The sequence below is a fragment of the Talpa occidentalis genome, unplaced genomic scaffold (genome assembly GCF_014898055.3).
Source record: "Talpa occidentalis isolate TD23 unplaced genomic scaffold, MPIMG_talOcc4v2.1 talOcc4.17, whole genome shotgun sequence".
Classification (NCBI taxonomy): domain Eukaryota; kingdom Metazoa; phylum Chordata; class Mammalia; order Eulipotyphla; family Talpidae; genus Talpa; species Talpa occidentalis.
The window spans coordinates 45,903,136-45,925,955 of record NW_023601754.1 but is presented as its reverse complement, the minus strand read 5'-3'; the positions used below and the strand labels follow the sequence as shown (position 1 = coordinate 45,925,955).

Genomic DNA, 22,820 nt, shown 5'->3' with positions numbered 1-22,820 from the left:
CTGGGGGAACTTTGACCAATTATTTCAACTGAGCCTCAGTTTTCAAATCTGTGAGGTAGGTGCAATAAATACTAATAATACTGACTATATACTAGTATTGATAATACTAAGACTTACTCTAAATGAGTAAGGTGATGCCAGCACACTAACACGTTTAACATATCCATTCCTTTCTTCATGAAACATTTATTGGACATCTGCTAGGAACTACTTGTTAATAATGAAGAAAACAGATTCGAACCCTACGGTTACTGTGGAGCTTACCTTCTTAGTAGCAAGAGAAACCGTATCCATGAAGAAGACACATTACAGATAGTGTTAAGTGCTTTGAAGGAGAAAGTGAGGTGGAGGAAGGTCACCTCAACCAGAGTGAGGCCTCTCTGAGGAAGTGATAACCTGAATTGAGACCTGAAGAGTGGAGTTATCAGAATGGGGTGAGGGTGGGGGTGGGAGTGGAATTGCAAGGCTCTTGAGAACAAGCTCAGGTTGTTTGGGGAGCAGACAGAAGGGCCAGTGTGGCTTGAATGTAGGGAGCCAGAGGGAGTGGTAGAAAGGAAAATCAAAGAGCGCCCTTGAAACTGAGGGGAGGAGTGTGCATTTAATTCTAAGTGCAGTGGGAAGTCATTGGAGGGGTTTAAACAGCAGTATGGCACTAGGGATTTAATGTTAACTCTTATTATTTATTTATTCTTGGGGATCTGAATTAGGGTGGGCGTTTGTGTGTGTAGGTGATGACTAGTATGTACTTGGCTCTCTTGGAAGCTCGGGTGCTCGTGAAAAGTGAGGCACAGAGACCAGAAGGAGAGAGAACTGAAATCCTGGGTCATTGGCAGGGAAGGGAACTGGGACTTCTGGGTGTCTGATGGAGTCTAAGACGAGGTGGTGGTTGACCATCTGGTCTCCCCAAGGGGTAATGGGGATGGGCAGTTCAGTGACTGGATAGGCACTTGGTTGCTTGGGAGACCCAGAAGCTGTAGAGCCCACGCTCTAGAACCAGACTGGCTGGATTTGAACCCAAGCTGCTGCAGCCATTGCCTATAATTTGGGACAGGTTACTAATAATCTCTCTATGCCTCAGTTTCTTTGTAAAATAGAGGTAATAATAAATACATCCTAGTAGTTCCTTAGAGTTCCTGACACCTATAAGCATTATGGTATGTGCTGATTATACAAGGCATTGGAGCCAGTGGATTCAGGACCTTAGTTCAAGATCTCTAGGTTTGGGGAAGTGTAAGTTCTTGAATCCTTTGGACCCCAAGAGGGTCCTAAATGAGGGTTTCCACGGGTGGGGAATAAGCAGTCCTGAGCCTGAGTCCTAGATGAGAGAGATTGGGATTCAGACTGCCAATCTCCAGTTGTGTTAGTGTCTTGGTCACGTCATGGGGGAAATATTAGGGGCTGGAGGTCATGTGCTCTTCATGGAGGACAGGGACAGTGGATGGGCCTTGGGTGCCTGGAAGAGTGGAGATGGAAAATTAAGGGGGGTTTAAGGGTGGAGAATAGGCGGCTAGGACTCTGAGCCAAGTTCCCTGAGTGGAATCAGCGTCAGATTTAGTACCCAGAGGCTGCTCTGGGGTTTCCCACGCTAGGGTCCTGTGGAAGGGTGAGACCAGGGTAAGGGAGGGGGGTGGTGGGATCTCCCCCTCTTGGGCCTCCAAGGCTACAAGCTGAGCAGAGGGCCCGTAGGCTGCCGCTTCCTCCCACAGGAAACCGCAGGCGTTGGGCACACCCAGCCATAAGAGAGAGGCGCCCACTACCCGCCCGCTCCCGGACGGCCCACGTGGGCAGCAGCTGGCCACCGAGGGGGAGTGCCCAGCCAGGGGCGTGGTCGGATGGAAGGGGCGGTACCATGCGCCACAGGCCCCGCCCACTTCCGCCTCCGAGTGCGCGGACTCCAGGCGGCAAAGCGTTTTTTGGCGGCTGCTTTGGAGGCCGTTAGCTGCGCATGCGTACTGAGCGTTGCGAGGCCCTGAGGCAGCGGTGAGCGGTCGTCTCTCTCGCCACTCCCGGCTGCGGCCCCGCCTCCCTGCTGCTGAGTTCTCCAAATAACGTGGTCTTCATGAGCTTGGGAGTCGCATCTCTCGCGCCCTGTTCCGAAGGGCTTTGGCTTAGCCCCCAAGCCTTCCCGACGTTTCCCTCCCAGCCCTGCCCCCGCAGGCTCTTCCAGCTCCGCGCTCTCCCCCTCGGAAACACGCGGCCCGCCCCTCACAGCCCGCGGCGTCCCAGTTCCGAGCTTCCGTGCCGGCCGTCCCGACCTCCCGCAGGCTCCCCGAGGGTGCGTGCGTCCTGACGACCCCCGGCCCCCGCCGAGCTTGGGGACGAGCTTCTCTGCAGCGCCTTCTCACCAGGCACCTCGCGATTTCTGCCAAGCATGCCGCTCTCCGCTCCCCGGAGCCCCGTCCACCACAGGTACCCGGCCCCGCCCTCACAGGTACCCGCGCCCCGCCCCTCGTGTGACCCCCGAAGCTCCGCCCTTTACAAGAACACTGTGCCGCCTTTCGCGGGGCCCGGCCCCGCCCCGGGGAGTCCCCCGAAGCCCTGCCCCCTGCGGTACTGTTGTCCCTCCCTTTGCCAGTCCCCGCAGCCCCGCCCTTCACGGTACTGGTGCTCCCGCCGCAGCCCAACCCTCGCAGGCCCTTCCAGCTCCGCTCTTTGCAGGTCTTGGCGCCCTGTCCCGCACACCCCGAAGCCCGCCCCCGCCCCGTCCAGCCCCCCCTCACAAGGCCCTCGCAAGGCCGGTCCTTCGCAGCCCACTCCTCACCCGCCCTCTTAGGCCGCCCGCAGCCCGCGTCCTTCCTTGCCTCGCCCCTCTCAGGACCCCTCCGCCCATCTCTACTGCCCTCGTGACCCCCTCCTCCCACAGCACACCCGCCCCTCTTTACAGCAGGTCGGCTGCAGCATCTAGGTCCCTGATCCCCAGCCTCTCCTCCCACGGCCTCTCCTCCTGGCCTCGGTCCCCACCCCTCCCGCTGTCCTTAGGCCTCATTGGTCCCTTGTCTCCCCAGCAACCAGACCACAACAGTGAGCCTGGAGCACCAAAGACAAAGCAGAGACTCGGTCAGGTAGGAACCCACAGCCTGGCAGGGGTTTCGCCTTCCACCGTGACCACTTCCCCAAACAGCCCTGCTGCGGAGATACGAGGGCCCAGGCGACCTGTGCCCGACGCCAGAGTCGGAGCCTAGATAAAAAACTGAGAAGGTACGAGAAGCCTGAAAGATGCCCCTCCAACCCAATGTAGGAATTGAGGCTCAGAAAGGCCAGAGCTGCTTCTGGGGTCCCTCGCCCACCTACTCTGCCCCTCTCTTGTTTGCTCTCTGAAGGTGTCCCTTGTACACCCCTTCCAGGAGCCTGTCCACAGTGTCCACGATGCCTGTGGGAGCCCCAACAGGGAGCAGCCGCTCGGAGGATGGAAGTGAGGTCTTTGTGGAGGGACTCGGTAATTCATCCATTCTGTTTCACTCACTGTTTTCCTCATTTTTCTCCAGGGAGGACAGAACTCCTCCCAAGAATTACCAAGGGGAGAAGGAAGGGAAGAGTGGTTCAGTAGCGAAAACAGCGTTTTCTGAAGCAGGTTGCTCCACTTCTGCACTGTCAACACTAGGGTCAGAGAATTCTTGGTTGTGGGAACTTTTCTGTGCCTTGTAGTGTGCTTAGCAGCATCCCTCCCCACCGCTCCCCATTAGATGCCAGTAGAACCTCCCTCCCCTCCGCAGCCACCATGATGATCAAACAGGACTCCAGACATTGCCACATCCCTGTGTGAGACAGAGTTACCATGTCCCTGGCAGTCCCCTGAAGCCTCGCCCACTGGGCTGGGGTGGTGGGGAGCTGGTGGGGGAGAATGGAGAGAGTCTGTGTAGTGTAAGGTCACCGGGTTCTCAGCCTTAACTCTTGGCTGAGGAGCTGGAGTTTCCAGCAGAGGTCTGTGAGTAGGAAGGGGAGGGGCAGGTGGTCTCTGGGTGTAGAAAGATTCTGGGGTCTGTAAGAGCAGGTGTGGAGGGGAGGTGGAGAAGGAGGCCGGAGTGATGATCCAGGCAGCAGATAAGGAGGCCTAACTCTAGGGGCTGGGGTTGAGAATGTGGAGGTGGGAGCAGGGAACTGAGGACTGCTGGGCTTTGGGGACTAAAGTTGACGGGAAGGTGACGGATGGAACAAGAAGGGGCCATGAGGGTCTCAGCCCCTGTCCTCAGCTTTCCCAAGTTGGGAAAGGGTTGGGCTCCCAGGACTGTAAGGCCCTGCAGGAGTGCCCTTTGCTGGAGAAACAGATGTGTGTTCAAACCCCAGGGGAAGAGGACTTAGAGGAAAAACCCCTGGGGAGACAAAGGGCATATGAAGGGTGGAGGAAGCTTCAGGGATACAGGAACTGACATTCAGTACTAGAGGGATGTTGGGGACTTGACCAGCAGCTTAGGTGCTGTTTGTGAGGCTCAAAGGAAACCAGGATTTGTAGGACCTGGACAGGAAAACCTGGGGTCTGGATTGCCTTTGAATCCCTTGCTTGGTCATCCCTCAGTGGAGTGGGAGCTGAGCAGATTGCAGCGACAGTGCAAAGTGATGGAGGGCGAGAGGCGGGCCTACAGCAAGGGAGTCTACCAGCGCATCAACAAACAACTGTGAGCTCAGCTAGTGCCTGGGTCCTGGAGCTGGGCAAGGGGGCTGGTGAAGGGACTGGGTCCCAGTGGAGAGGCCTGGCTCACTGTGTTTAATGATGCTGAGCTCTGTTCTTGCCGGTCACCCCTCCCCGCCCCGGCCTGGGCAGTGGGGAGATCCAGCACCTGCAGGAAGAGCGGGACCTACTTCAGAAGCAGATCAGTGTGGCCCAGGGCCAGGTCAAACGGCTGCGGGACAGAGAGAGGCTGAAGAACATGGCTCACCTGCTGAAGTGCCGTACCCAAGTGCAGGCAGAAATTGATGAGGTGCAGGAGCAGATCAGCACCCTGGACAAGGAGGTGGGTTCTGAGACCAGACACTGGATCCTGCTTAGGGCATGTGTCTTGACCACTTTGGGCCTTAGCATCATTATCTGAAAGTGGGTTACTGCAAGTATCCACCTGGGAGAGTTGAACTCAAGCTCTAGTGGGTGTGCAGGACTTAGGGAAGTCACGGGCATACAAAAAAGGGGCACTGGGTGGTTATGGGAGAAGGGTCACCTTCTGGAGTCAGTGAAACCTATGTTAGGTCATTGCCCTGCCACATCAGAGCTGTGTGACCGCAAGCTTCTTCACCTCTCTGGGCTCTGGTTTCTTCACCGGCAAAAAGGATCCTGCTAAGGCAGTGTAGTCTAGACAGGATTCTAATCCCATTTGCCTCCAGACCTTGCTATTTGACCTTGTTGGAAGTAATGTGACTTTTCTAGGCCATGTTCTCTCAGGTTTTTATGGCCATGACTCACTGGTACTGCAGCTCCTCCAAGCACAGATGCATAAAGATATTAACACACACACATATATCTTAGAAACTAAAGTGTCACCAAATGATACTTTGTTTTTTTGTGGGATTCATGGTGCTATTTTCTCTAGGATGCTTCACTAAACAAAGTTGCTTGCCTAGGCCAAATGATTTTTTGCACATGATTGGATCACAAACAGGCATTTAGCAGGTACTTATCTCAGTGGCCTGTATTTGTATTGTTGTTGCTGTGACAAATGACCACAAACTTGATGTCCTAAAAGACTATAAATTAATTCTCTTACAGTACAGGAGGACAGAGGCCTCACTGGGTCTCTCTGGGCTAAGATGAGCTTGTCAGCAGGACTGTGTTCCTTCTGGAGGCTTCAGGAAAGAATCTGTTTCCTGACTTCTTCTAACTTCTAAAACTGCCTCTAGACTCCTGGGCTCCTGACTTTCTGTCTTCTAGGCCAGTAAGGATTTTGGTTAAGTCTTTCTCATGCTGTGTAGCTCTACCCCTGCCGCTGTCATCTCTCCAGTTATTTGAACTCTCTCTTTCCTCCCTTTTTCACTTCTGAGGACTTTCCTGATGACATTTGGCTGACCAGATAATCCAGAATAACCTTCCCACCTCAAGAGCCCCAACTTTATCACATATGCAAAGAATTTTGCATTTACACATTCATAAGTTCCTGCCACTAGGATATGGAGGTCTTTGTGCCGGGGGGGGGGGGGGGGGGGGGGGGGGGGGGGGTGGTGAGGGTATTGTTTCGTTTACCACATGTTCTCTAGGTTTCTCACACTTGATTTTCAGTCAATTTGTTCAGCTTTCCATATCACCCCAAACTGCCTTTGGAAGCTGAATTCTGATTCACACGGGCCAAACTTTTGGCTGTTTTCTGGTGGTACAGTGGGTGTTGACTGCTTCAAATGGTTTTCCTTAGTCTTTCATGGAAACTCACCAGCGACAAGCCCAAGAAGGATGATTTTCTTATTTTGATTCTGTGGATCCTTTGCCCTCTGGCCTGAAAGAAGCAAGCTATCGTGCAGTGGAATGCACATGCTGGACCTCTGAGCAGCTGAGAGCTTTAGTCCCCCAGCTGTGAGGAATTGAATTTGGCCACCCCATGATGAGTCCCAGAGACTACAGCCCTGGTGGGTGCCTTGATTGCCACTGGGACACCCTGTGCCGAGTATCCAGTGCAGACGCCTGACCCACGGAAATGTCTAAAAAACAAATGCATGTTGTTTTAAGCCACTAAGTTTGAGGTCATTGGTTAGGCCAGTCAGACAACGAATCCAATGATCAAATTCAAGTTGCCACATTCCTGAAGATGGAAATCAGCTCTCAGAAGCTGTTCAAGGGGGTTCTGCTGCTGCCAGTATTATTCATCAGATAGTTCACTTGAGTGTTTGCATCTAACAACCACTGAAAAAAGAATACACATACATCACAAAAAAACTGTATTTCATTCTGAAAAAAAACACAGTTGCTGTGGGATGTTTTTGCCTCTGGGCACTTTTTTTTTTTTTTTGTAATTGAAAAATTTCCTGGGATAATTGTTGAGTCACATGCCCTTACAAGAAATCATGCAGAAAGATTCCCTGTGTACTTTGCCAGTGTCTCCTAATGGGAATACTTTGGGGTATTTTATTTTTATCATAGCAACCACTAATAACTCAGTTTCACAAGGATGTAATATCAACAAAAGTACTATGGCCCCATCTCGTGTTACCCAGTGAACTACCTTGAACTTGAAGTTGGTGTGGTGTCTGATGGATGTCAAAGTGTCTCCCTCCAAAATTAAAATACCCCCCCACCGAGTTTGTGGCAGTGCCCTGGGGTGCCTCAGTGCATGTGTTAGTCTCCTGGCATTTCTGTAGCAAGCTGGGGTGGCTTATGCAGTAGAAATTGATTCTCAGTTTTGGAGGCCAGAAATTCAAAATCAAGATGTGAGCAGGGTTGGTTCCTTTGGTTCCTTCTGAGGCCTGGGAGGCAGAATCTGTTCTGTGCCTCTTGATTCTGGTGGTTTGCCGGCCATCTTTAGCTTTCCTTGTATAGAAGGTGTATCGAAGCATTACCCCGGTCTCTGCCTTCATCTTCACCTGGGGTTCTCTCTATCTGTGTATCTGTGTTTGCAAACTGCCTCTTTTTATAAAGACACCTGTATTCATGGATTGGGGCCAGTCTAAGGATCTCATTTTCACTTCATTACCTCCTTGAAGACTTGTCTCCAAATAAGGTTATATTTTGAGATACTGGGTATTAGCACTTCAATATATGACTTTTTTTTTTTTTTTTTTGTGGGAGGAACACAATTGAACCCATAACAGCACACACATTGGGAAACATGGCATTAAGAAATTCATTTAGTCTGTGTATTTTATTGAATACCTTCTCTCTCTCTCTCTCTCAGTCTGTGTATTTTATTGAATACCTTCTCTCTCTCTCTCTCTCTCTCTCTCTCTCTCTCTCTCTCTCTCTCTCTCACACACACACACACACACACACACAGAGAGAGAGAGAGAGAGAGAGAAAGCTATTGTTTCAGAGCTTCCTGTTTAGTTGGGGAGAAAGTATTCCCCAAATAAGTAGGGATGTGTACAGAAATGAGGACAGGCTGGAACCTGATTTCAAGCATTCTCAGACCCAGGATGGCAATCCAGGCTCAGTCTTGCCATCTCTCAGTGTCTTGTCTCCAGGATTCTCCATGTGGGGAGAATGACAATGGCAGAAGTCCTGGAGAGAGCTAGGAAACACACACCCATCCAGCTCATGCATTTTCCCAGGGATTCAGGCAGGCTCTGCTTGGGTCCAGTGTCCATCTTTAGGTGAATTGTCCAGACCTGGGTCAGGCAGCTTCTGGGGGTTGGAAGCCAGGACAACATGGAAGGTTGGGAACTGTCAGCAGAAGACAACAGACGCACCATGGATCTCAACCACACTGACACTCAGCCTCCCACTCATTGCTGTCTATCCCTTAATTTCTCCCACATTCAGCCAACAGACTGGTACCATCTTCTTTCCTCCAGATTCAGGAAATGGAGACCCGGATCTCAACTCAAGGTAAGGATGTCAGAAACCCAGGATTCTTCCTGGATCAGAAGGTCAAGATCCGGAGAAAGATCAAGATTCTAGAAGACCAGTTGGACAGGGTAAGGTTCAGCCTCTTGACTATCTTTACATCTCAACCCTGGGGCAGTAGGGGAAGGGGACAGGAGAGGGAGGAATGGGGGGAGCAGGTGGGGGAAGGCGAACTGAGCATGGGGTCAAGTTCTGAAAATGGTGTACCAGATTCCTGGATGTGGGCAGGCCTGAATCACTGGGCTTTCGGAGGGGATCAGTATCCTAGAGGGCTGGGATCAGTATCCTGAAGAGATGGAGGTTCTCCAAGGAAAGAGGACTGATGCCTGGGTCCTTGAGGTGGGGAGCAGACAATGCTCTCAGGGTCCTCCAAGAGGTTAATAGGCCCCAGTTGAGAAGAGGCCCCTCCTTGGCTGAGTATGGAGGAGGGAGCCAGGCCAGGCCTCAGAGGGACTCATATCCTCTGCTCCCCACAACCCTTCCCAGGTCACCTGTCGCTTTGACATCCAGCTGGTTCGGAATTCTGCTCTTCGGGAGGAGCTGGACCTCCTGCGGATCGAGAGGAACCGCTATCTGAATGTGCACAGCAAGTTGCAGAAGGTCAGTGGCCCTGAAACCAAGGACCCCATGGCCCAGCAAGGGGGAGGACACAGTCTCACCTAGACTCTCCCCAAACCATGCACCCTATCTTCTCTGACATTTGGGCCTCAAGGATAGAATCCACTGGAGCCACAGGCTTGCTTGAATCCTAAGGGAATGAGACCCGGAAAATGTGCCAGAGACTTCCTAACGAGGAAGGAGCCTTCTCCTTCATGTTTGCAGAAACACAGAACATCATTTTGAACATTATCACTCAGGGCAACCAATGAGCAGAGAGACTGTTCACATTCTGAGGGCCTCTCAATGAGCCTTGAGGTCCTTTGAGCAACCTCTTCTGCTTCTCCTCTCTCTTCCTTCCTGCTCCCCCCAACCTCATTTCTTTTTTTAACTTTTACTCTTTAATTATTTCAAACTTGTAGAAAAGGTGCCTGCATAGCCCAATGCACTCCTCGCTATCCCTCTGCAAGATTGATCTGTCACCACATTTACTCTTTCTCTGTCTCTGGACTTCCTCTTCTGGCTGCAAGCCATGAGTGATCTTCGACAACAGCTATTCTCTCCGAGAGGTCATTGGAGACAGTTTGCTCCTAAGGACTTCAGGACCTGTTTCTGGAGCACATGACCCCTTTCTTACACGATCGCATCAGGCACATCATTCTAATTCCAAGTGTTCCGTATTCAGAGTTCACCTACCATCCCAAGGGCCGACCTTCATAGCCCCTAATTCCATGTTCTGCTGTAGGTGCTGGACTGGGATCCCACATGGCCTATGGTGCATTGGGGATAGTCCCTCACACCTCTTTAGTCCTCATGACTGTGACATTTTGGATGTCATTTGAGAGCCCTCAATACAGGTATCACTACTGTCTTTTCATGATTTGGTTCAGGCTCTGTGTTTCAGGAGGTGTATGGAGGAGATACTCTGTTCTTCACCTGCATCCTGTCAGAAGGCCAATGCTGTCCGTTTGTCCCATCCTAAGTGATGTTGATCTTGATCACTCAGTTTGCCAGTTTTCTCCAATGCAGAGCTTTCTTCTTTGTAATGAAGAAGTGGTTTGTGGGGAGATGATTTGACATTGGAAATGCCTGTTTCCTGACACCCTTGCACCCACTTAGCATCCAGTAATGATTCTCTCCATAAGGCCTGCCAACTCCCCACCTGGCTGTTTCCCTACCTGTCATCTCTGCTAAGAGAGGAAAAGCTTAAGAAAGAGCTTATCACTCCCCCGCCTGAAGTCCTGGGCTGTCAATATGAGATTCTGTGGTCTTACCTGATTTATGGGTTAGAATCTAAAATGGTTATTGTTCACATGAAGTTCCCCATATTGCTAGCAGGCACCCCTTCAGGCTGGCTTCTGTGTTCTCTTGACAGGCCCCATTATTTTTGTGAATTGTTCCTGACTTTCTGGCACAAGAGTATAGTCCAGATGATCTTGGACTTGTTCTGCCCCAATCCTCCCCTAGACATGACTTCGAGGTGTTCTGGTTCTTTCTAGTGAGAAGGAGGTGTTGAGGAACCAAGACTAAGGCACAGCAATGGGGTGCCTTAGAGCTCCTTTCTCTGGAGAGATCCAGGAAATGCTTGACTGTTTTATACTCATGAGTTCATGGGGACACCTCCTCCTACAATTTGGGGTTACTGGCCTGTTCCCGAATATTCCCCTCCTCTCTTTCTATCTCCCTGGCTCCCAACAGCATCAATATACATTGCCTTAATCCTCCCCTACACACAGAGGAATCAGAATTAGTACAGCTGCACCTCCTTACCCCATCCCAAGACATGGAGTTTAAGATTTGTTGGTGGTCTGTTTTGTCATCTGAGCCTGTGGGTATCTGTCTTGTCTGTCTAGCCTCTTCAAATGATTGTATCCACAATCCAAGTGTTCCTGTTTTTTTGGTCCTCCATGGGGCTCTTAGTTCTTTGAAATAGTTAGGTTCATTTGCTTTTGTGTGCATTCGGTTTAAGTTCTCTCCTGTCTTGCTTGTAATTTTCTTCAGGGATACGTAAACCATTAGCATGGTCTCCAAATCAAAACAACTCCATAAGGCACCCCAGAGAGACATCATGTCCTCACCAATCTCTTCTATTTTATTTCTCGGAGGTCCCTGCTGTGGTGTCTGGTTATCTTTTTCCAAAGTAAATGTGTGTGCATGCATGTATGTTTGCATACATCCATGTGCACGTATCATGTTAGTATTGTGTGTATATAGGTACACAGTTAATATATAAACACGTGTATAAATATAGAATATATACATACACACATATGTAAAAAATAATATATGTATATTTTTTCTTTTTCCTCCTGCAAAAAACTTTTTAGCCCATAACACTTGCAAAGCCATTTCCCTGGAACTAGAAACATTAGTGAATTCACAGTGATAAAATTCACACAAATTTTTGACGTAGAACAGAAAGTCAGGTGGGCTAGGTTAGGAGAATTCTGGGTGGATGGCTGGGGTGGGGCGGATAGCCCTTACCCCACCATTCCCCCTGGCCACTTTCACTTCACACCTTTTTCATATCACCTCCACCAGCTACCCAGAATCAGGAAGGATTGTATTTCTGGGGCCCAGGAGCTCTAAGTCCCAGTGGGGAAATGTGGGGCCCAGGTTGTAAGCAGAGTCTTCTGTCTGGTTTTCTCTGCAGAAGATCCAGCTCTTGCACCAGATGGTTAGCAAGATCATGGTCTCTTCCACTGCAGCCTATGCCATCAGGTAGGCCCCTCGGAGGCTTCCTGGGTAGCCTTTGGATTATCCTTTATCCCTCAGTACTGGCCTTTTCTTAAGGCATTAGCAAAAAGTTCTGAATTCAGGACATAGACCATCATAGCCTACATCTTTATGGGTAAGGTGGCCCTCTCCCACCTCCACTGACCTCCCAGCTCCTTGGGTGTATGGCTGACTGCTTTTGTCTGTGACTGGCACTTGGGATGTACAGGGAACAGGTGAGAAAGGCCCGGGAACCTCGGACTCCGTGAATGGGAGTAATGCGTGCTTATTAGTGCTGGCTGTAAGGGACAGGCTCTCGGCAACATGCCCTCCCTCTGTCTCATTCCACCCTGCTGCTTTCTTAGCTTCAGCCCTGTTCTCTTGCCCCAGGTGGTTTCTTTTCTTCCTGTAGTTTCTTGTTTCTATCACATAACTTCTATTTACTCAAGATTCATGAGTCCTCCAGACCTCAGCTGCAGCCCAGGTCTCCCTCCTGCCCTCCCGCACTTCTTCTCATCAATCCTTTCTGTACTTCCCTGAGTTAAAACACACACCAAAATCCAGCATTTAAAGGTGTACAATTTAGTGGCATTTTGTACATTCAAAATGTGTGCTCTCATTCTGTCTACGAGAGTGATGGATCCAAACCACGTCCATCACCCTAGAAGGAAACCTGTGTTCCCTCCCTCCCCGCCCCTCCCCCCACCTCCCCGCTAACAGCCCCAGTCTCCTTCCTGTGTGTCTCAGGGCTTACCTGCTCTAGACATCTCATATGATGGAATCAGACACCACGTGACTGTGTCTGGCTTCATTCATTTTGTGTTGTGCTTTCAAGGTTCTTTTGGCTGACTTCATAGGGGCTTCTTTTTTTTTTTTAAGATTAATTTTTATTTATTTATGCATGCAAGAACTGGGGTGTAGGCCAGAGGTGCAGGGGGGTGAGAAGATTCACCAGAGATAGAGTGGGGAGCAGAACAGGCAGACTGACTGAAATACACTGCTGAGGGGAGCAGCAGGAGACAGGAGAGGTCTGCTATGCCCCGTGGGTCAGCTCCCTGGCTGGGTATCAAACTTGAACTTGTGCTGCAGTGACTGGCAACAGCTTGATAGCTCTAAGACTTAACCCCTGTGCCACCATGGAGGCCCCTCACCAGGGCTTTTGATGGCAGACACTGTAAATTCTTCCCTTTGGGGACTGTGACCCCTTCAGTGCTTGGACTGTGCACAGCGGCTTCTGCTCACGTGTGGCCTTGGCTTGCTCCTGACTTGGGTTTCCTTACATGGCTCATAGGCCTGCCTGAGTAGTCAGGATCAGCCTCGGCCCACGCTTTTCCAGTGATGGCAAGGGAAGCCGAGGGCACAGGACAGGGTGGTCTCAGCCAGTGGGCAAGGGCATGCGAATGATTCTTCAGGTCAGACCAGCCACTGTCTCCAGCACTTCCTTGCTGGGTGACCTGGGGCAGGTCACCTCCCTCTCGAGAGCCTTCCTTTCCACACTCTGACTATCATGGTGTCTACCTTACTGGCCACTGTGGAGATTCATAGCTCATGGTTGTGGGGTGTCCCCTGAGGGTCTGGTGCTCAGGATCTCGTGTTGATTTCCCTCTTCCAAGCCCTTCAGTTGGTGTGGAACGCAAGGCACAGCAAGAACTGTGAGACCTGTTCCCTGGGGGGCTGCCCCAGAAGCCAGAGGTGGGGGCTGGTGCTGGGGCTGGTGGTTGCTGGGGAAGCTTCCCACCCAGGATTGACCTTCGCAAGCTTTGGAGGAATTAGAGTAGACCAAGATGCTGATGCTCTAGGTGGAGGCAACTGTGGTTGGCAAAGGTGTGCTGGTGTGAGCTGGAATGGTCCGTGGCAACAAGACAAAAAAGTCCAAAGCCAATAAACCCCAAAAGATGAGGAGTTCATTTTTAGTAATCACATTGTAATGAGATTGGATCGCTAGGTTTAGGGCTCTCTGAATTTACAGGGGACTGCACTGGCTTTTAAGCTGAATCTTCCACTAAGCTGGCCAGGGGAAGTTCAGTGAGTGAGGCTTCTAAGGTATCCCCAACATTTCCATTTTGGAGTATAATTTCTAAGGTTTCCCCACAGCCATTGATTCCCTACTGCCTGCCTCATAGCGGTGCCCCCTTGGGGGTGTGCTGAATGGCCTAGCAAGCCCGGGCCCTGACTCACGCTGTAACTCCTTGCTCATCCATCTCTAGGAACCTACTCAGACTTCTGCCTTTTGTGACCCCAGTACAGCTGTGATCTGATTCTGCCTCCTCCCTGGGGCCGCAGGATGATCCCACCCTCCTCACACCACCCCAGGTCGGCCCTGATCCAACCTCCAACCTCCCTGACCCTGGGCTAACACCCCCTCTTCTACACCCCCAGAGAGGAGGCAAAGACCAAGATGGGGATGCTGCGGGAGAGGGCGGACAAGGAGGTGACCCAGAATGAGATGGAGGGGCAGACCCTGCAGCGCCGCATAGCACACCTGGAGCAGCTGCACTGCTTCCTCAAGCTCAAGAACCACGACCGGCAGCCAGATCCTGAGGTCTTGGAGAAGCGCCAGAGGCAAGGTGAGCAGCCGCCACCACCACCTCCCACAGGCCAGGCCGCTCCAAGGGCACTGGGGACACCAGCCCAGTGGACACCAGCCAACAGGGCTGCAGTCGAAGGGCCACCTAGGCCTGGGGAGCATCGCGGCCTTTGCTTCTCCCCTCTGGGCCTTCTGACTGCTGGCTGCCCTGGGCGCCCACCTCATTGTCCCCTTCTCCCCAGCCCAAGAGGTGGCCCAGGGTCTCCGAAAGACCTCCCAGGAGAGGCTGGTGCTGCGCTACGAGGACACCCTGAATAAACTGTCCCAGCTGACAGGGGAGAGTGACCTGGACCTGCTGGTGGACAAGTACCTGGAGAGTAAGGACCTGGGCTGCAGTGCGGGGTAGAGAGAGGCCAGCCCTGAGCCCCCAGCACCCCCGATCCAGTGCAGAGTGGGCTCGGTCATGGTCACTGAGGGGCTCTGCTTTACCCTGGGGTCTCATCCACCTTCCTAGGCCTGGGAAGGGCTACCTCCCTCCTTGCCTCTGTCGGCCCTATCTCTACCCCTCCCTCCCCATCCCTGTGTGCTTGGTGTCCTCCTGTCCCATCTCTCTCCACCCCTGTCTGGGGCCTTCTGTCCCTTCCTTCAGGGTTTCTCACCCCTGGTTCTGCATCTCTGTCCTCTCCTAGTGTCTGTGGGTGTCTCCCACCAAGCCCATGTCCCCTGCCCAATTCTTTCTTCTTTCCCGCATTCCTGGGCTCTTGGTTATGCTCCATACCTTCCCTCTACCTCGTATTCTCCTCTGTGGCCCTCTTGCTCTCTGTCTCCTGGCCGGCCAGGTCTTCAGTTCTTTCCCCACTTCTCCCACTTTTTCTGACTCACTTGGCTATTTCTGTATCTCGGGGGCTCAGAATTTCTTTGCCTTTCTGTGACTTCCTCTTTGTCCCTCTCACTCTCACTCTGACTTGCCTCTCTTTCTGTGCCTTCTTTCTCCACCTACAGCTCTCCAGCATGGTCTCTTTTTGTCTTGGTGCTGTCTCTTGCAACATCTTCTCCGTCCTCCTGTGCGTCTCCCTGGCTCTGTTTTTCCCTCGGTCTCGGGCTTTCTGGACTGGGCCTCTTCTGGTTCCTGCAGGGGAGGAGCGCAACTTCACAGAATTCAACTTCATCAATGAGCAGAACTCCAACCTGGAGTATCTTCGGGAGGAGATCAAGGAGGTGAGTGAGACCCCCCAGCCCTGCCTCCGTGCGCCTCCCGCTCACACGTCTTCTCCACCTGCATCAGTTTGCCCCTCTCCCATGGAGCTGTGCCATAGCATGTTCTACCCCTGCCTGACAGATCCAGGAGGCCCTGGTGAGAGGGCGTGCGGATGAGAATAAGAGGCGCTTGCTGCAAGAGCAGTATGAATTAGAAATGCAGCAGCAGGCAGACAAGGTGCGTGAGGAGGCCGAGTTCATCAAGACTCGCTTTCAGGACTTTCGGGGGAAGCTGGAGAAGCTCAAAGCCGGTAAATACCCCAACTTCTTTATCTGGGAGGATTCGGTGAGCATGTAGATGACCCTGGCGGGCCACTTGGAGGCTTTTCACCAATGGCTTTGTACATTGCATATGGGCCCATCCTGTATCCATCCATCTCTATCCCTCCAGCCATCCCATAGCATCCATTCTGCATCCACCCACTTTAATCCGTCTATCTGTCTGTGCATCTATCCACTCATCCCTTCATCCATGTAGCCATCAATGCATCTATCCTCTACCCACCTACCCACCTACCCGTCCACCCTCCACACATTTCCCCCTCCTTCCTATGCAGAGTGCTCAAAAGCAAGGCTGCCTTGCTTGGAATCCCAGCTCCATCACATGTGAATACTGGTGTGTGGTCTCCTCCCTGAGTCTCTCTGGAAATGGGGTGGTGATACTTACTTGGTAGGGTTGTCCTGAGAATTACATGGGGTGATGGATCGACCCCTCATGGTAGACAGAGATAGTGAGGCCAAGGTGGTCCTGAGAGAGCTGATGGGCGGTACACGGTGGGAGCTCAGTTCTTGGCCGATCCCCCTCTCTCTGCTCGTGTGACCATAGTGCTGGGTATCGGTGGGGAGGGGCACCGGGGAGAGACTGACATTGGCACACGGGATCTGGAGGACACCTCGGCACTGTGGGGCCCTGACAGCAGGGACTGCATAGCCATCGTTCGAGGACCTCAGTGCAGAGTGAAGATGTGAGCCCGTTGCTAAAGCATTCCCAAGAATTCAGAGGTGGCAACAATAGAGCCTCAGAGCACATGGGGTTCCTTCTGAGCACAGGGCTTATATCACTCATGAAACCCACTCTGTTGGGGTCTCAGGGAAGGTTTCCTGGAAGCTGTTTTGCTTGAGGCTGATTTTGAAGGATATGTTTAACTGAGACACTGGGGTGAGGGGGCTGCTCCCCAAAGGTGGGGCTGAGGTGTACCTGGAGGTATATTTAGGGAGCAGTGAGGACAAAGCTGGGGTGTGAAGGGAGTGGGAGAGGGTAGATCCTTCAGGGAGGACAGGCAGCAGCATCAGGGCTAATTCCCAGAGATGTAGGGGGGCTGTGGGAGGGTTGTAAGCAGGGAAGGCTTTAGCCAGGGAAATTAGGGGCTTGGAGAGGAGGGGATGGAGCAGAGGTCTTGGGCTGATGGGCTGTGGGGAGTGTGGGATGAGGTGCACCAGAGTCTGGCCTGAGGAGGGCAAGGCCCTTCCCTGAGAGGGGGAACCTGACAGATGGCATGGGTTTGGGGGATGCCCCAGCTCACGGTGCGAAGGGGCCTCCTGGTATGTTCAGGAGGAATCCCAGGAGGAAAGTGCCTATCCGAATCTGGAGCTCGGGTGGAGGAGGTGTGGGGGCGGGTGCTGGGGCTGAGCACCATTGTCTGGGTGCTGAATTGGGGGCCATTTCCTAAATAAATGCAAACAGACCTTGCTGGGCTGGTGATGAGAGTGATAGGTGACGTGACTGCTGGCCCACCAAGGACAGGCATCAGTCATGTCAGCTGTGTGCAGCTGGGGCCTGATGTTAATAAAACCAAGTGGCCAGCCTCAGAGCAGCTCCACGTCTCCTCCTGTGAGCTGTGGAGCTGCTGGGCTGGATGGAAGTTGGGTGTTTCCGAGCTGGGTGAAGAAGTCCAGTTGTAGGTCCATTTTCCAGATTTTGCTTCAAATTGCCCCACTTTTTACCTGTGGTGGGTCCACCCCCCTCCCTTCCAGCTGTCCCAGCTGAGTGTTGGAGCAGGTCTGCTGCCTCCCTGTCTTGGACCAGCTTGCTGTCTCCTTCAACAAATATGGTTGTGGCCGCTAGACGGCTGTGAAGGTAGGCACCTGTCCACGACAGCCTGTCCACCTCCTAACTGCAGACATCCAGAAACTCTTCACTACGGCCCAGTGTGACAGCAGCAGCATCAAGGATCTCCTCGGAATCAAGAACTTCATGCGAGACCGAGATATAACCCTTTTCCTAGGCCTCATTGAGCAGCGGCTAGTAGACCTCCTCACAGTGCGGGCCTTCATTGATACCCAGGTCTGCAGTCAGGGGCACCAAGGGGGTCAGGGAGCTGGTCCTGTTTGGGTCAGGCCCTAGGGGATGGGTCAGAGCTGACGGCTGACTTCCCCACCCTGCAGAACTACAGCACCGAGAACAGCCTGGAGCGGGCGGCCCTCACGGTGCTGGGCCAGAGCTTTGAGGAACAGCCTAAGAAGATGGCCTACCCACGGCCCCCGAGCAACCTGTGAGGCCTAGGGCAGAAGGGAGGAAGGAGAGGGAGGGGAATCCCTGGGGACCGAGAAGACAAACAGGATGCGGGGCTTGGGAACCGGAGGGTAGGTGTGGCTCTGGGAGGAAGCAGATAGTGCAGTGGGTGCTTTGGAGGCACAGGAAGGAGTCGGAAGCTCGAGGGGATAGTGTGGGATGCTCCTCTCAACCTTTTGTGGGTGGAGAGTGTAGCAGTCCCTCCCTGTCCCCCACATCAGGGAAGAACACCTTGGATTTGAAGCCAAGGATGACTACCCCTTGAGCAAGGAGGAGCTGCTGGGACAAGTGGAGAAGGCGGTGAGCATGGGGGCGTGGGTTTCGGGAAGGGGACCTCTGCTCGCCTGTGGGTCCCTAACTCACCTCTCCCCCGCTCCTCCCAAGCTGGAGGCCCGGGAGCAGCAGAAGCAGATGGCTGAGAACCTGAAGAAGGGGGACAGTGTCTCAAGTCTCACCGGTAGCCGCCTGGGCTCTGGCACGCCCATGCTGGGCAGCAGGAATCCCAGTAATAATATCCCCGGGTCCATCTTGAGCCACAGGACTAGCATCATGCCGGCGTCCAGTGGAGGCCATGCCACCACCTCCAATGTTGGTCATGTCACCTTTGGTGACCAAAGTGACAGACCGATGTCCAGTCGCAGCTCCATGGGGGGCCATGTGACCTTCAGAGACCCCAACTCTAGTAGCAACCTGGGGTCCACTGGATACTTGGAGTCCAGCAGAGGCCAGGAAAGCCTCGGTGTCTCAGAGAGTAGAGGTGCGGCGTCAGAATCAAGTGGCACCCCAGAGTCCAGCAAAGGTCCCGCCTCCAGCACCGGCCCGGACTCCACCACCAGCAAGGACTCCCAGAGCAACAGCTAGTAGCTTTGGCCCCACCTGGCTCTTGGTAGAGCCCCTCTCCTATGTCTCCATCTCCCTGTTTCCCCAGTGGTTCTGTTTCTCTCCCAGTTCTGGCCTCTTTGGGCCCCTACATGTGCCTCCACTTCCCCTTCCTGGTGTCCCGGGACTCTGTCGTCACCTCTCGTTTCTGTCTCCCTGTCTCCAGCACTCTTGGTTTCCTGTTCAGTGGGCTGAACACAATCTCTCTCCCAGTCTCTGTTCCCTCCTCCCCAGCTGCCCCCATCTCTTGCTTCCCTTCTTCTAACTGTCTCTCCTCATCTCCATCTCCCAGGCTCTTCCTGCATCTCATGTCCCTGTCCCTTTAGCTCCTCACTCTCCATGGTCCCCCAGAGCCCCCACTACTGACCAATGTCAGGGTCAGCCTGAGTGTGACCTAAGGAAATAAAAGTCAGAACCTGGCTTTGGCCCCCACCTAGTGACGAGTATATATTTGAGAGTAAGCTTTAGACATGGCTGTTTGCTTTACCTCCAGCCTAGGGGAAATGAATGATCCTGTTCCCTCCCTCCCATTCAGTCTCTTGTTTTTTGGAGACCTGTGCTTTTCAGACTCTTCTGATGGATAGACTGCGTTATGCTGCAGTAACAAATGCCCCAGCATCTCAGAGGCCTAACTCCATAATGGTTAATTACTTGCCGCTCTTAAGGGTTTCTTAAGGGTCAGCTAAAAACTCTGCTTGCCACTATTCCTGTGACAGCCCAGCCTGACAGCCTGGCTCTGGAGCGTTTTTATTTCCCCACCCCACCATCCATTTTCTCCTTATACCTTTTTCCCACCCTGCCTTAACCCCAGAGCCCCCACATTGTTCGTTAACATCTGTTCGTTTTTGTATTTTGCTTTGTCAAATTGTTCGCTATGTAAATGGAGTGTTGCCCATCTCTTTGGCACTGGAAAGAGAGGAAATGGCGATGCAGGGGTGATGCTTAAAGCTTCAGCCTGCATACTGTGAACATTACCGCTGCTCTCAGTGATTGGCCAGAGCAGGTCTTCTAACCAAGCCTGACTTCAGAGGGCCAAGGGGAGGGCAAGCTTTCCATGTGTCTGCGAGGACAGTGGGAGGGAGTATTTGTGGCTGGCCCTGCTGCCTGCCATCTGGTCACAGACATGAAGCACATCCTGCCCCTTTCCTGTTGTGGGGGGGGGGGATTGGGAGGGGGAGGGATTCGAACACCTTGGGTAAATCCTGTCATTGAGCGCTGCCACCTGATCCTTGAATCCAACCACATTCAGATGGGTAATCCAGCATCTGCCTTCCTAGTCCAGGCAGGTAATGCTCTGGACTTCATTACCCTTAAATGGGGCTGACATAGTATAAACTTCAAAGAGGTTTTTTTTTTTTTTTAATGTGAGGACGATGATGAAAGCAATGCCTTAGGACAGTGCTCGACATTGTAAGTATGTAATGATGTCTTTGACTAGGAGGATGATAGCAATGAAAATGAATACAGTGTTTTTTCACCTGTTCAGTTAACCAGGTCTTCCTCTCCACTCATCTGATCCTAGAATCTGGTGAGGCCTACCCAGTGATTTGCTGGTAAATGTTCAACAACGGACTTTTCAGGAAAAAAAAAAATCCTGTATTGTAGCATTTGCCCATTTCTGATGTGAACTTAATGTGGAATTGGGAAGGGAAGCACACAGTCAGCCCTCCTCCAGTGTCTTATCCCCAGCCACTGTTCCTCCTGACTCCCTACTCCCTGTCACTTCCACAAAAAAACCCCACAAACTGAAACATAACTGCCTTAAATTTTCAAAAAGATGCAGAACCTTTTAAAAATCGCAGTTGCCTGAAATTTTTAATAGCAAAAAAAGTCTTGCTTTCCAACATGCAAAGCTAACCACTCAACAATTTTAAACTTTTAACAAGAAAAAGAACAGAAAGAGCTGCCTGCTTGTGCCCATGTGAAATTCTGCTCTAAAAATAAAGTACTGGAAGCAGTAGCTGGAGAGAGGGCAAAGAAAGCAGGATATGTTCTTGTTGATGCCACACACCCCGCATGGGTAGGTCAGACCTTACAGGGCCCCAACCGAAATTGTAAATACTGTTATTGAAGCCTTCCAGAACTTTCAAGTGGGATGTCGTGACTTCTGACCTTCAGGAGGCTAACCAATTCCCACTTGATGGTACCTCACATGATGGTACCTCACCTCACTGTCTTTATACTAAAACAAGGCAATCATCTTCAAAAGACACCTATATTGGGCCTCCCTGGTGGCGCAGGCAGTTGAGCACAGCGCTGAGAAGCTGTCCGCGGCCTCTGCAGTGCCGGTTCAATCCCTGATGGTGGCAGAGTTGCCCACATGGCGTGACAGACCCCGCCTGTCTCTCCCACTGCTCCCCTCAGCAGTGTATGTCGTCATTCTGCCTGTTCTGTTCCCCGCCCTGTCTCTGGTGAATCCTCTTACCCTCCTGCACATCTGGCCTGTATCCCAGTTCTTGTATAAATAAATCCTTTAAAAAATTTTCAAAAAGACACCTATATTAAATACCTTTATTTAAAATTCTTAGAGAGGGGCCTCCCAGGTGGTGCAGCGGTTGAACGCTGGGTTGCGAAGCTGCCCGCAGCCTCTGCAGCACCGGTTCGATCCCCGGCCACTGGGCTAGGGTCCCACATGGCGCGCAGACCTCTCCTGCCGCCTGCTGCTCCCCTCAGCAGTGTACTTCGTCACTCTGCCTGTTCTGCTCTCTGCTCTGGCTCTGGTGAATAATCTCACCCTCCTGCACTTCTGACTGTACCCAGTGCTTGTATAAATAAATAAATAAATCTTAAAAATAAAATGAAATAAAATTCTTATAGAGACAGAGAAACCTAAGATCAGTAAATACATCAGGAACACACTTGGGTAAAAGCTTCATAGGAGGAGGAGAGAAGAGGGAACAATTAGGAAAGCAAAGGCATATTTCTCTGTGTGGCGAATCTGAAGATGTATCCAGGCCGTGATGATCTGGACGCATATCTTCTGAACACAGCGCTCAGCTGACTTCACACATGGAAACCACTGAAAGAGACATGAGAACAGGGAAGGGCAGCTACAGGGCAACAGGAAGGTATTAAGGAATGCACTTAGGTAATTCTTTCTACACAAACTGTAGAGGAAGATGGACTGCTAGGATATTCTTTTCTGAGGAGGCTTTGGGTCAGAGAATTTCAGAAGTTATTTCATATCAACGGTCAGAGGATGGATTGTTTATTGCTCTGTTTCTGTTGTCCTCTCTCCACTCCAATTAAGCCCTAAAAATTAAGTTTCTGTGTGGCTTGAAGACATCCTTTAGACTGGCAATTAGTGGGTTTATTAATTATTCACAGATTAAAAGCTTTTCTTTCCAATATGAATTTCCAAAGAAGCTTAACACTTCTTTCTATCATATGTTGAAAGTTGTCACCTCAAAGAAATAATTTTAATGTGTAGCATATAAAACACCTTAACAGTGTATGAGATCATTGGAAACACCACTGGCTTTGGTATCTGAAAAAATCTAGACCTGAGCTGTCTGATAGGGTACCTACTAGCAACATGTGGCTATTTAAATGTAATTAAAGTCAAAAGAAACATGTTTAAATAAATGGAAACTCAAGCCACATTTCAAGTGTTCAGTAGCCATTGGAGGCTAATGTGTTCCATATTGGACATCACAGACACAGAACATTTTCATCATTTAGAAAATTCTCCTGGGCTGCACTACTCTAAATTTTTATCTTGACTCCTGTTTTTAGAGTTAGGGTGTGTTGTTCAAGCCTTCAATGTGCTGACTTTCTTAACCCACCAATAAGAACAGATGATATCAAATTCATAGGTCTTATAATGATGAATAAAGTTTTCAGAGCAGGGTCTCACACGT

At 51.5% G+C, this 22,820-nt stretch overlaps 1 protein-coding gene across 4 annotated transcripts; it reads left to right on the top strand.

The window, feature by feature from the left end:
- Positions 1-1,918: 1,918 nt before the first annotated feature.
- Positions 1,919-20,094, top strand: ODAD1 (outer dynein arm docking complex subunit 1). Of its 4 annotated transcripts, none has more exons than XM_037516882.2 (16): positions 1,919-2,409; positions 3,006-3,062; positions 3,345-3,436; positions 4,514-4,613; positions 4,760-4,949; positions 8,422-8,544; positions 8,960-9,073; positions 11,724-11,791; positions 14,165-14,352; positions 14,555-14,689; positions 15,448-15,530; positions 15,652-15,820; positions 17,690-17,853; positions 17,955-18,061; positions 18,303-18,381; positions 18,466-20,094. In XM_037516882.2, the coding sequence occupies exons 1-16, from the start codon at positions 2,372-2,374 to the stop codon at positions 18,940-18,942; spliced, it is 2,184 nt and encodes a 727-aa protein (XP_037372779.1). In that variant the 5' UTR covers positions 1,919-2,371; the 3' UTR covers positions 18,943-20,094. The 4 variants fall into 4 exon arrangements, with proteins under 4 accessions (XP_037372779.1, XP_054553248.1, XP_054553247.1 ...); XM_054697273.1 differs by having other exon boundaries at positions 2,407-2,431; XM_054697272.1 differs by lacking the exon at positions 1,919-2,409 and adding an exon at positions 2,562-2,658.
- The last annotated feature ends 2,726 nt before the right edge of the window (positions 20,095-22,820 follow it).